Here is an 11,255-nt window from a genome sequence, read left to right as displayed (position 1 = left end):
CTTTTAATATGGAAGGTACAAGTTTTTTTTATGCACGTTAAAATACAACCCTTAAGGCTGTATTTAGCATTTCCCATAATAAATTTGATATAGATGGTATCTGTAATGGAAAAATTATGTAAAGCAATTGTTTTTAATTAATAAATAAATTAGTAATGATACGGAGTAATAAATTTGATAATAATGATACTATATTCAGATATCAATTAAATACACAAAGTTTAATTATGTGAAGTAGAAAATTAATGTTGTATTTACTTAGGGGGAAGTGAGTACGGGGTTGTCCCCATCTAAGCTTAGATAAGGAATCCCTCACAATTTGGTTTTTTAAAACATAAATATCATGAGGGCCCCATTATTTGTTTAAAATATAAATATTATTAAAATATTTGTGTGTGAGGGGTTCCTCATTTAAGCTTAGATGGGGGACAACTCCATACTCACTTTTCCCATTTCCTTAATACTCGTAATAAACTTGGTAATGATACCAATATTTTGATCAAAGGTAATAATTAAAAGTTGAACACATCAAACGGTTTTTGTTTTTTGATAAAATAATTTAGTAATGTTAATTATTGTAGATTAAGATTATATATATATATATTTTTATAATGTATGGTTATTTTTGTTATCTATTAAAAGAGGTTTTTATTTGGGCTCGAGCCTGGAGGTATTAGTGTTCAAAATTACCCAAAATCACGTAGCCTTCCCTATTAAACTATTTTAACTGCTTTTTGTCTTCAATACTCTACTCTTTTATCTCAGCAAATCACCCCACACAAGCAGAGGATTATTTGGTGTTCTTCTCTTACGTACGGTATGTGAATAAACCTTGTTTTTTTTTTTTTATTACTTTTGTTGGTTGTTTTTTACAAATTTGGGCATATTTGTTGCTTAGATTTTGATATGTTATGGTATTTGATTATGACGATGAGGATGATAATCATGTAATTGTGGGGTTTTTTAGTTTGTATGTTAGGATTCTATAATGATTTATTTAAATTGTGCCTTGGTCTAAGAAGTAGCTAGTTGTTTCTTTAGTACAGTTTGTGTCGTCTAATGCTCTTATATATGTATATTTGATTTTTGATGGGCATTATTTAAGTTTGAAACATTACCGTGACAGCAACCCGATTTCAGGTTATCAGCATTATAAGTTCGACATATAAAGAAACCATTTTTAATACGATGGAAAGGAAGAATCAGGAGATTTGTTGTGGTTCATTACGCGATCGGTTGCCTGATCAAGTATCCAAGATGTATCCTTGTTTTGTTGCTCAGAATTTCGAAACCCAAAACCAGAGTTTCTACACTATACATGACCCGTTGTCTCATAATAGCTATGGGTGCCAAATCCCTGAGTTGGTCGGGAAACAAATTCGAGGCTGTTTCCATGGCTGGATGATTCTCTCTAACCATCCACACAACGTCATGTGGTCTCTTTGGAACCCATCCACTTCTAAGATCATTCGTCTCCCCCCCTTGACTTTGAAAGCTAGAGGAGGTTTAGATGATGATGGATTTGACTGTTGCTGTTTATCGTCCCCTGCTGACGATCCCAATTCAGTTCTCTTGTTAATGAAAACAGGAAAACCAAACATAGTGTTTTGTAGGCTAGACGGTAAAAGAAAGAAGTTAAGATGGACCAATATGATATACGCCAAAAAGCTCAAGAACCTAACTGGTGTTGATGGTTTCCTAAATTGTCTAACTTGTTGCAATGGAAAAGTGTATGCTTTTTATCGTGGCCCTGGTAAGCAAATACTCATACAAGTTGACATTGTTGTTAAGGCTAGAGAAGTTGTGATAAGTTTTTTGCCTATCTTGAAACTCCCATGGCCTCACATCGGGCGTGGTGTTTCCACCATGATTGCTTTCCTAAAAGGATCTTGCACAGAACTTTTCTGTATTTTGATGGCTTTTAAAGACAAAGAATGGAAAGCAATCAGTGCTATTTATTTGTTTAAACTGGATATGACTAGTATGATGTGGGAAGAATTGCAAGACCTCAAAGACGCTATGTTTGTAGTAGATCTTGTCGATATACTTTACTACCCTGCAGTTGCCTCAGAGGCGGGGGGTTGTATACATATCATTGGGGAAAGAGGCAGTATAGTACACTCTTACCATGTCAAAGATAAAACCGTCCTTGTATCTTCTTTGCCTTTTGTAGCACTAGCAAGCCACGTGTCAGTATGGGCAATGCTCGAATGCAGGTATATTGTATTGCTTTCGCTTATTTATTGCCTATTATATGCATGTATTATGTTAGCAGATCACAATGAATCCTTCAAACCATGTTTTGTGTAGGTTAAAAAGTGATTATAAACAACCGGAGGAGGAAAAGGACCACGAAATAATACTAAGATCAGTACTCAAGGACGGCAATGCTCAATTTAATGGCACGGTGAAGGAATCACACCTGCTTAATCTTCCACTTGATGTCTTGGAGACCATTATGGAGTTTTGTACGGGTTTCGAATACCTAAAGTTTCGTGCTACATGCAGATATTGCTATGTAGCAGCACCTCTAATACGATGGGGGAACAAAACAGCATCAAAGAGATTGCGTACACCTACATTATCTTCACCTTTGCTAATGGTGTTTGACAAGCATCAAGGCATCATCACTTTTACAGATCCAATATTCGGAGGCACTTATTTTCTGAAAACACCTCGAGAATTGATTCATGATTTCCAAATAGTGCATTCAAAGGACGGCTGGTTACTGATTCTTGAACTTAGTGGAACCTTGGTGTTCTTTAACCCCTTTACAGGTTATATTCACAAGCTCCCAAAGATTGGTTATCTAGAAAGCTATTGTTTCTCATCTCCACCTACTTCTCCGGATTGTATAGTTGTTGGTTTTACAACTATAATGCAATCGCCTATATACATTCACTATGTATCTCGAGCACCATCTTGGATTGGACTTCATCTAAAATTTGGAATGAAAGATCCCTTTTCCTTTAATTTCCCGACATTCCATGGCCCTGATCTTTTTGCTTTGTGTAACAACGGAGAACTTGATGTTTTTAAAGACATAGGTGATCATGAAAATTACTCATGGGAAGCTGTTGTAATTGAATACCCAACAAGTTGTTGCAATTCGTTGGGACATCGCTTCCTAGTGACACGTGATCAACATCGTTTTTTAGTCATCGTGGGCGAGAATGGAGCCTCCGTTGAGGTATACAAGTCGAACGATGATGAAGGAAAATGGGAGAAAATAGATAGTTTAGGAAAGCACACGATTTATATTGGCGATGCAACATGTTTGTGTATTGAAGCTAAAACTCCAAAGATGGAGAACAAGATCTTCTTCCCTCGATTACATTCAAAGAATGGGAATATATTGTTCTATTCACTCGACACACGCAGATATCACACATTTAATATCCAAGAAAATTCCGAGGATTTCTACCAAACGAAACAACCTCTCCTTCCTCACGCATGGATTGAACCAAGATGGTCTTAGTTAACTTCTATAATATGTTATATGTTATATGTTTTTAGTTTGTCTATCTAAAAATAAGAGTGTGATTAAAAATTGGTTAGTTGTGAAGACAATGATAAAGGTAGTACACTAATGTAAGATTCAATGAGTTAAAGAGTGGAAAGCTGAGCTTGTAGGTAATGAAAATTTCTAAGAAGTTGACGTGTACCATCGACATGATAAAATTCATATAGCATAGTATATTGGATCAAGGCATTAAGCTTGATAAAAGTATCATGTATGCAATCAAGGTGGAGTTCGACATCTTCCACGTATCCCTCAGCGGGACTAGGTCACCACACCGTCATTTTTGGGAAGCAAATACATACCAAACCACCAAAGTGAGGATCATTCAAACCAATCGACTTATCCATTTAACAGACTCAACATATTACACCTTTTTCCAACCTATAACTGTGGCAAATATGTATGCATCATATGAACAAAGCAAAATTGTGTTCTTCATAGATTATGATCAGGGTTCTTATTCTTTACATGTTATAAAACATGCAACATCTTGAAGTTCACTTGTAATATGTATATTTCTACTTTTTTCTTTTTTTTTTTCTTTTCTCTCTTTCGTTTTTTTATCAAGAACGGAGAGAACATGCAGCTGCTGGGTGCCCACGTGCATACTTGACCGTCCTAATCTGATTTCTTCAATATACTCAACAGAACCCCAGCACTAAGGGTAGTTGCCACACAGCCGAGGGAAACTTCAGTCGATACGTGGTACCCTACACAGAAATTAAGCGAGATTCAGGAATTCTCATCAGTTGCTAAATAGGAATGGAAAATGGGCAGGTTGGATAAGAGGTCCAAATGAGTTCGTGTTGGAATGGGTCATTTCATAGTACACAAACTTTGGTTATAATTAGACCCATTATCTAGATATGACTTTGGACGACTTTAAACCCATTTGACCCATTCGATTGTAGCTTATTTTCTTTGTTTCGCCTGACTGAGATAAATTTAAGCCAAATCGACCTGTTTGGAAGTAAAAAGGTCAATATCGCAACCTCTGGGTATTTTCTTTGAGTATACACAACCAAGTGAATCTGAAAGAAACGGTACTCACCGAAGAAATCCAGGATCATCTTGCTTCCAATAAAGCCGAGAACTATGCCAATGGAAGGCTGGTAGCAAAGGTTTGTAACAGGTTATTTAATGAACACAAATTCCATAGAATAGTGTGCAGAATTGAGTTGACAGATGGTTTTTAAAGAAATTATTAATTAAGCGTCAACAACTCAACATATTTAGAATAGCCTTTGACAAAGCAGCAGAATCTTGTCAACACATATATCAATAGTATATCAATAATTGGTAAGTTGGTAACTTGCACCTGAAAATTTACAGTAATACTATATATTTGTAATGTTGACAAAAGGAAAATATGTCAAACAAAAACATGGACACCCTTAAGAAGAAAATGGTGACATAAACCGATGAAATTAACTTATTGGTAATGTCTAGGGTGAATACTAACATGTAACATTTATCAAACAAAATTATCCAAATTATTCATACCATTGATAAGGTAAACAGGTCATTTAAACATGAAATCTTACCTGTAGATATTCCAACTCTGTCATACTTTCTGAAATCAGTGTATATAGAGACCTTAAACCTACATTACACACAACCTACATTATATATTTTTCATTATCAGTTAACAGAAAGTCAACACCATATTTACCTAAAATGGCAAAGAGGTTAGATGAGAAGACAATGAAGGGGTCTCTTGTAACACCAAATACTGCTGGTATAGAGTCAACCTAGAAAAGATGGGCAATCAACATGAGTGATTGGAAGTTGAAAATAATAAAATTATATTTGACTTTGAAGAGAGAAAAAATTAAACGTACTGCAAATGCAATATCACTTAGTTCAATGACTGCAACAGTCAGAAGCAAAGGTGTAGCCTGCTCAAAACGTTTGATGCCTGTTAGAAACCACGTAAACGAACAATTCAACATGACACTTTCGAGTCAGAGTATGAATCGACAGAAGAATCATAATTATTATAATAGTGATATGTTTTTGACCTGGAACACTTGTTAGTAGAGGTGACAAAACGGGAAGGGCAGGCAGTTCCGATAATGGGTCAAAATGAATTCAGGTCAAAAAGGGTCGGATTGGACCAGGCTGGGTCGACCAGTTAAGTTTGACCCGAAACACTGATTGGTCTACTTATTTAAGACTTCTTACAATAAATGTGTCACATTTGATTAGAAATACATACTATTATAATTATAAATAAAGAATTTTCAAATAAAGTAGATTATTGTTGTAACCTTCGAATATACACTTTGGGTGAAATTTACTTATAAAGTATATTAGTAAGTATATTAGTAAGTTGTAACATTTGGAAAATACAATTTGGGTGAAATTGACCCATTTGACCCATCCAACCCATGTCGGTATTACCTATTTAACTATTAAGAAACACATGTACCCATATCTATGACTTACTTTCCAAACTCCATCAACAACTGTAAAAAACCTATTGCCATCATATGCAGCTGCCAAAACATGAAAAAGGAACAAGTAAGATCAACACCAGAACCCTTCTCGTAACAAGTTAATGTGTAAAGTTAACCTTTTACCAATTTTTTAAAAAAAAGAACAAAAACAAAAAACAACTCATACAAGCATTAGAGAATAGATAATATTACATGTTACAGGAATGATCCTTTGGCATGTCTTCACAATAAAATTTTCTGATAGATCATCATCATCATCTTCAGATGCAAAAAACAACTACAGAAGAAGATATATACATATGTAATCATGGTCTAGATTGAAAAGAAATAAGAGTTCGCTAGTTCCTTTTTTCTTTTTAAGCCAAGAACTCATAAGTTTTATAATAAAAATCTCAGCATTGGCTGTGAAGATGCAGATTGCTAAATCAAGTAAATCTAATCGCTTTTTTACTGACTGATTTGTGATCTCAGGGATTATGTGATGATAATAACTTATTGGTAGAATCCTTAGTAAAGGTAACTTAGAAAGAAACGGTACCTTAAAAGACGAGTACAGAAGTATTGACGCCAGTAGCAAGTTCACTGCCTCGAACCTCTTAAATATTTACATGAAAAGTTTCAGAACATATTTAGCATATCATCCCACTGTTAGAGGTGGAAAAATGGGGAGTGAGGTACGTTGGGTAACAGGCTCTGGTGAAAATGGTAATTTTTGCACAAGGATGGAACACACAGTTAGAGTTTGGCCTGAAACATTTATTGTCAAAAATATAACATTTTTGAAATATCATTAGCACGTCAAATATTACAGTGTTGTTTTATTTTTAAAACAAACAATCTAAAGTTTGGGGGGTGAATACATTAAGTACATATTCGTCTTGCATGAATGCATTATTATACAGTTTTGGCAACTTTCAACCTTTAGAACAGTTTGAAATGTTTCCTTACATATTATCAGTTTATGTGACTCATGTGACCTGTTAGAGATAAAACATGGCCCACATCACTTTGCCGTTCAAAAAAAAAAAAAATGACCTACATCAGCTCTTTCATAAGCAGATAGGTTAAAACTGTCAAGTCTACCCTCTATTATAGAGAAACACAGTGTGAGTAATTGAAAGAATGACAACATATATTGCACAGAATACAATGATAACAAAAAGTCAAAAACACATTCATGTTAAATGATATATGAAAATTACGTTACAAGACTTTAGTCCTGGTCCTTCTGGAATCCTTTTACATTCCACCCTTGTCAAAAACATAAACAGATAGCATAATTTCCTTATGTAGCTTTGTTTAATATTACCTTTTACAACCCTTGTCCTTTTACATACACGATGCTATTAATTTGGGTCACTAAGACTATCTAGTATTGTAATTGTTGACGGGATTTACCATAATTATTGGACTATATGTAGAGTCAAACATTGAATATTCATGAGAAAAATATTTAATGTAAATAATGACCTGAAGGGTTGCAGTTCCAAGAAGTATCAATGATAAGCGGAACACTATTGCACCAGCAATACCGTATGAAAGTACCCGATTCTGTGATCACAACATGACAAAATGAGGCATATAGAATCTGAAACTTACATAAATATAGATAACTGCTTATATTATTTAAAACATGATTTAACTGGATTAGAAAGTTTTATACTGCACCTGATAAGCAGGTGGCACCTTGAAGTATTTGAATACCAAGATAAAGACAAAAAGATTATCCACAGACAAGCTTTGTTCAAGCAAGTACCTTTAGAAATTCCAATGACAAAAATATAATAAAAAAATGAGGATATGATGGTAGGATTATAAGCAAAATATGTAAACCCTCCGTCACATAAAAACTGCAACTTCCAGTCGGACGTCTGCCAGGTACCATAACAACAGTTCAAAGGGGCAAAATTTCAAAACTAGCTAAAAGGGTGAAAGGTCAAACAAGTCAAATGGTTAAAATTCAACTCAAAGTTTATTAATGTGTTTACAACCTCGAACCTCCTAAATTGCTTTATTCCTAAATTTGGATCACCAATTTATCAGTGTTTTTCTAAATTTAAGATGTTAACTGATTATACCTATGTATTCAATTTATTAAAGTTGCTCCTCAATCAAGAGGTTAAAAGGTGTAAGTCTGAACTTGTACAAAGATGTCGAGTGGGTGGTGTAGAATGTGAGTTTGACACTGATATATATACATATATTATCCAAGATGTTTTTAAGTTACATCCGCATAAACTGAAAAAACTGTTGACAGGTGAACAAACCCAACTCCAAATTGACCCGATCCAGATATTTGCCCACTTTGACTCATTACTCAACCCGTCCATTTTGCCTTATAAGGATGCCCCTTGACCCATTACTCACTACTGAAAGGTTTTCTATGCATTTGAATAATAATCAAACACTGAAACACTTTCGTCAAACAATAACCATGTCATGCCAAATTCATGTCATTGTTCATGGCCGTATATTATTTATCTAAAATGATTAAAAGACCTATGAACTCATACCCAGCAAAGAACTCTGATGCCTTGCCAATCCCCTCTTTTAATCCCACGCCAACTCCAAATGCCACAGCTGAGAACACCTAATACAATGAAGAGACTATATTAACCCTAGCAAAAGGGGTAACCAGAACTTAACGAATTTATACTTATCGCCAAGTTATACTTACACACAAGGCTACAGTTGTAACCGAGGTCTTGTAACTTTCAAGATCCTTGGTCTTCTCATCTAAATCATTATTGACACTGAGATGGCCTTTGGATTTAGCATTACCATATGAATTGGACGAGGATGTCTCCTTATCTGCCAGCAAGATCACATTGTTGAACAAATAGTGAGTACCATTGGTAAAAAGTATAATACAATAGAGTTATTTCTTCCATCCAAATACAAATGCAACATTAACCATAATGACAAAGTACTAATAGAGTAGGTTCTTGTCACCAACATTCCACCATTCTTGTTATTATTAAGGGCTAGTTTAATATTTGATTCTTAGTCGCAATGTTATAGCATACTTGTATAAAAATTGGTCGTTACCATTTTAGATTTTACAATATCAAGAGCAACAAAAGTGGTTAGATCTCAATAAACCCGTACCTGTCCATCCCACCCCTTTCTAACCCAATAGTTTTACCTTGGCCAAGCCCTTCACTTTATTTCATATGAAAAAACCTTGAAGAAACTATCAAAGATTTGTTCATCCCATACTTGACAGAAAACTTCTCTCGTTAGTGGTAACATTTGTTTTAACTGCGAATTTATATCAGGTAAGCATGTCTATTTTGATGGGGGTCCACTTGAGTTACCTTGGCTCTTCATAGGATCGTGGTATGATGTGAGATGACACTAAACTCCCACCTAACAATGTGGAAAAATGCTTATATACTTATAAATACCAGTACATCTGGCAATGATGACTTGTTTACTTATGCTGGTTAATCTGGGTTGTGTTTTACCTTAAATGGGTCCTTCCAACGTCTATCTGATGCAACCCTTCCTATTCAATGATTTGGATTATTATGATTGTGCCTTCGCACACATGCATAATAGATAGAATGTTGACTAAAAAGTATTTACAGGTCAACCCAAACTGGCCATTCCCAGCCAGTTGGGAGTCAGACCCATATCATCATATGAACCATTTCAGCTTTGAAAAAGTTTTGATCCACTATACAAACTGATCTAACCGCCATCCTGCCACCTCTATATACAAATTTGGCAAACATGTTGTTAACCTATGGAAGAATCTTAGTTGACTATACTTTCCATGCAGAATCTCTAGCCTCATTGTTATGGATGCTAGTAAGAATCTTATAGAATCAGAAATGTCAGGGTTGTAAGTGAACACAAGAGATAAACTTGGCAAATTAATCAATGGGACAAGCGATTATTCCTAATTCCTAAACTAAGACACCTCATACTTTTAGATTCCTAAAACCATCCTTAAAAATATAATTAACATGAAGGAATTAGTAGTAAATTAAATAAATAAAAAAAGAAAGAAAGTGACTGATTTTATTTAAGATTTTATAAGTCTAAAGTTTAAACTAAGTGACATGGCTACTTTTTGCTCGAATAATCGAACATTTTGATGTGCACATAGTCTTGTATATTGCATTCCTAATAATCAATTATAGTTTTTTAAGTAGAATTATCATTCAACTTAATAACAGCATAACATCAATATAGTCAATATTATGCAGTAATAAAAAGCATCTCTTATAGCCTCCGACGTGTAGCCTAGATGGTTCCAAAGATGGGATTCTAAGGGCGACTAGAAAGTATAACTCCAAATTCCAAACCACACAAGAAGAAACCAAACTCATCGGAACAAATTCATCGGTGAAGCTGGATCAGTTTGTTTAGGCATCATTGTCATCTAAGTTGGGCGTTAAACGTTTATGTTGGGTCTGGCCCGGCAAATATATCTTTTAAAATCTAACTGAAAGAACCAACAGATAAAATAACTGCAAGCATTTACCAATCTCTTCCTACCTCAAATCTACTAATTAACTTCTAACCGAAATCTACGATACCAAAAAACAAACAAAGAAACATAAAGATTGAAACTTTGACCTGAAGAAGCAAATTCTTGCTCTTCTTGTTCAACCCCTTTTGCACATACAACCTGTAACTTCCGGGCCCACCTATTCCTACTGCAAACACCTGCCAATCAAAAAAAAAAAACATTTTAGAAAAATTACACAAAAATCTTCTTATAAAATTCAAAAAATTAGCATGAAAACCTGAAAGATTGTTGGAATTAATGATTTGAAGATTGACCCATTTCGTAGAACAAGGATATTTAAGAAAACCCACATCAATTTGATGATGAATTGAGGGTTGCATTCCATTTTGTATTATTGAAGCTAATTTCATTGCTATCAACTTGGTAACAATTCAATATATACAGGGTTTTATTATATGTACATATGTATGTATATAGAAGTGCAGAAATGAATGTGAGATGCAGAGTGATTCTAGGTTCAGAGTGTGTGTGATTTTAGATTTTTAGTGGTGTGTGATTGTGTGAAAATTGATCCATCAAAGACTTGGAAAATGGTCACTTTGGTCCCCCTTATTTGTTAAGTTGTTTTTTGGTTACTTTTATCTAATTAAACACCTTAACTTTGAAATTTTGTTGTTTTGGACTAGAAATATGTTGCTCACAGAAGTAGAAGAAAAGTGATGTTTAAACCAGTCAGTTTAACCATAATCGGTACCCAAATGGTTTGCCGGTTTAATTAGAGTCCGATTTTTAG

The 11,255-nt window shown here is 34.5% G+C and overlaps 2 protein-coding genes across 2 annotated transcripts; one reads left to right on the top strand and one right to left on the bottom strand.

Annotated features, from left to right (window-relative positions):
- Positions 1-1,181: 1,181 nt before the first annotated feature.
- Positions 1,182-3,704, top strand: LOC122581272. Its single transcript, XM_043753467.1, has 2 exons — positions 1,182-2,216; positions 2,311-3,704. Exons 1-2 carry the CDS (start codon positions 1,189-1,191, stop codon positions 3,476-3,478), a joined length of 2,196 nt encoding a protein of 731 aa, XP_043609402.1. The 5' UTR covers positions 1,182-1,188; the 3' UTR covers positions 3,479-3,704.
- Positions 3,705-3,935: 231 nt separating this feature from the next.
- On the bottom strand, positions 3,936-11,011 carry LOC122581273 (thylakoid membrane protein TERC, chloroplastic). Its single transcript, XM_043753468.1, has 14 exons — positions 10,740-11,011; positions 10,570-10,659; positions 8,660-8,793; positions 8,496-8,572; positions 7,651-7,738; positions 7,453-7,533; positions 6,521-6,577; positions 6,175-6,259; positions 5,972-6,021; positions 5,365-5,421; positions 5,196-5,274; positions 5,068-5,126; positions 4,575-4,632; positions 3,936-4,233 (listed from the first exon to the last, which is right to left on the bottom strand). The coding sequence occupies exons 1-14, from the start codon at positions 10,870-10,872 to the stop codon at positions 4,142-4,144; spliced, it is 1,140 nt and encodes a 379-aa protein (XP_043609403.1). The 5' UTR covers positions 10,873-11,011; the 3' UTR covers positions 3,936-4,141.
- Positions 11,012-11,255: the final 244 nt, after the last annotated feature.

This window comes from Erigeron canadensis, chromosome 9, assembly GCF_010389155.1.
Source record: "Erigeron canadensis isolate Cc75 chromosome 9, C_canadensis_v1, whole genome shotgun sequence".
In the NCBI taxonomy this organism is placed as follows: domain Eukaryota; kingdom Viridiplantae; phylum Streptophyta; class Magnoliopsida; order Asterales; family Asteraceae; genus Erigeron; species Erigeron canadensis.
Note: the sequence above shows the minus strand (reverse complement) of the source record. Positions and strands in the feature narration are given on the sequence as shown.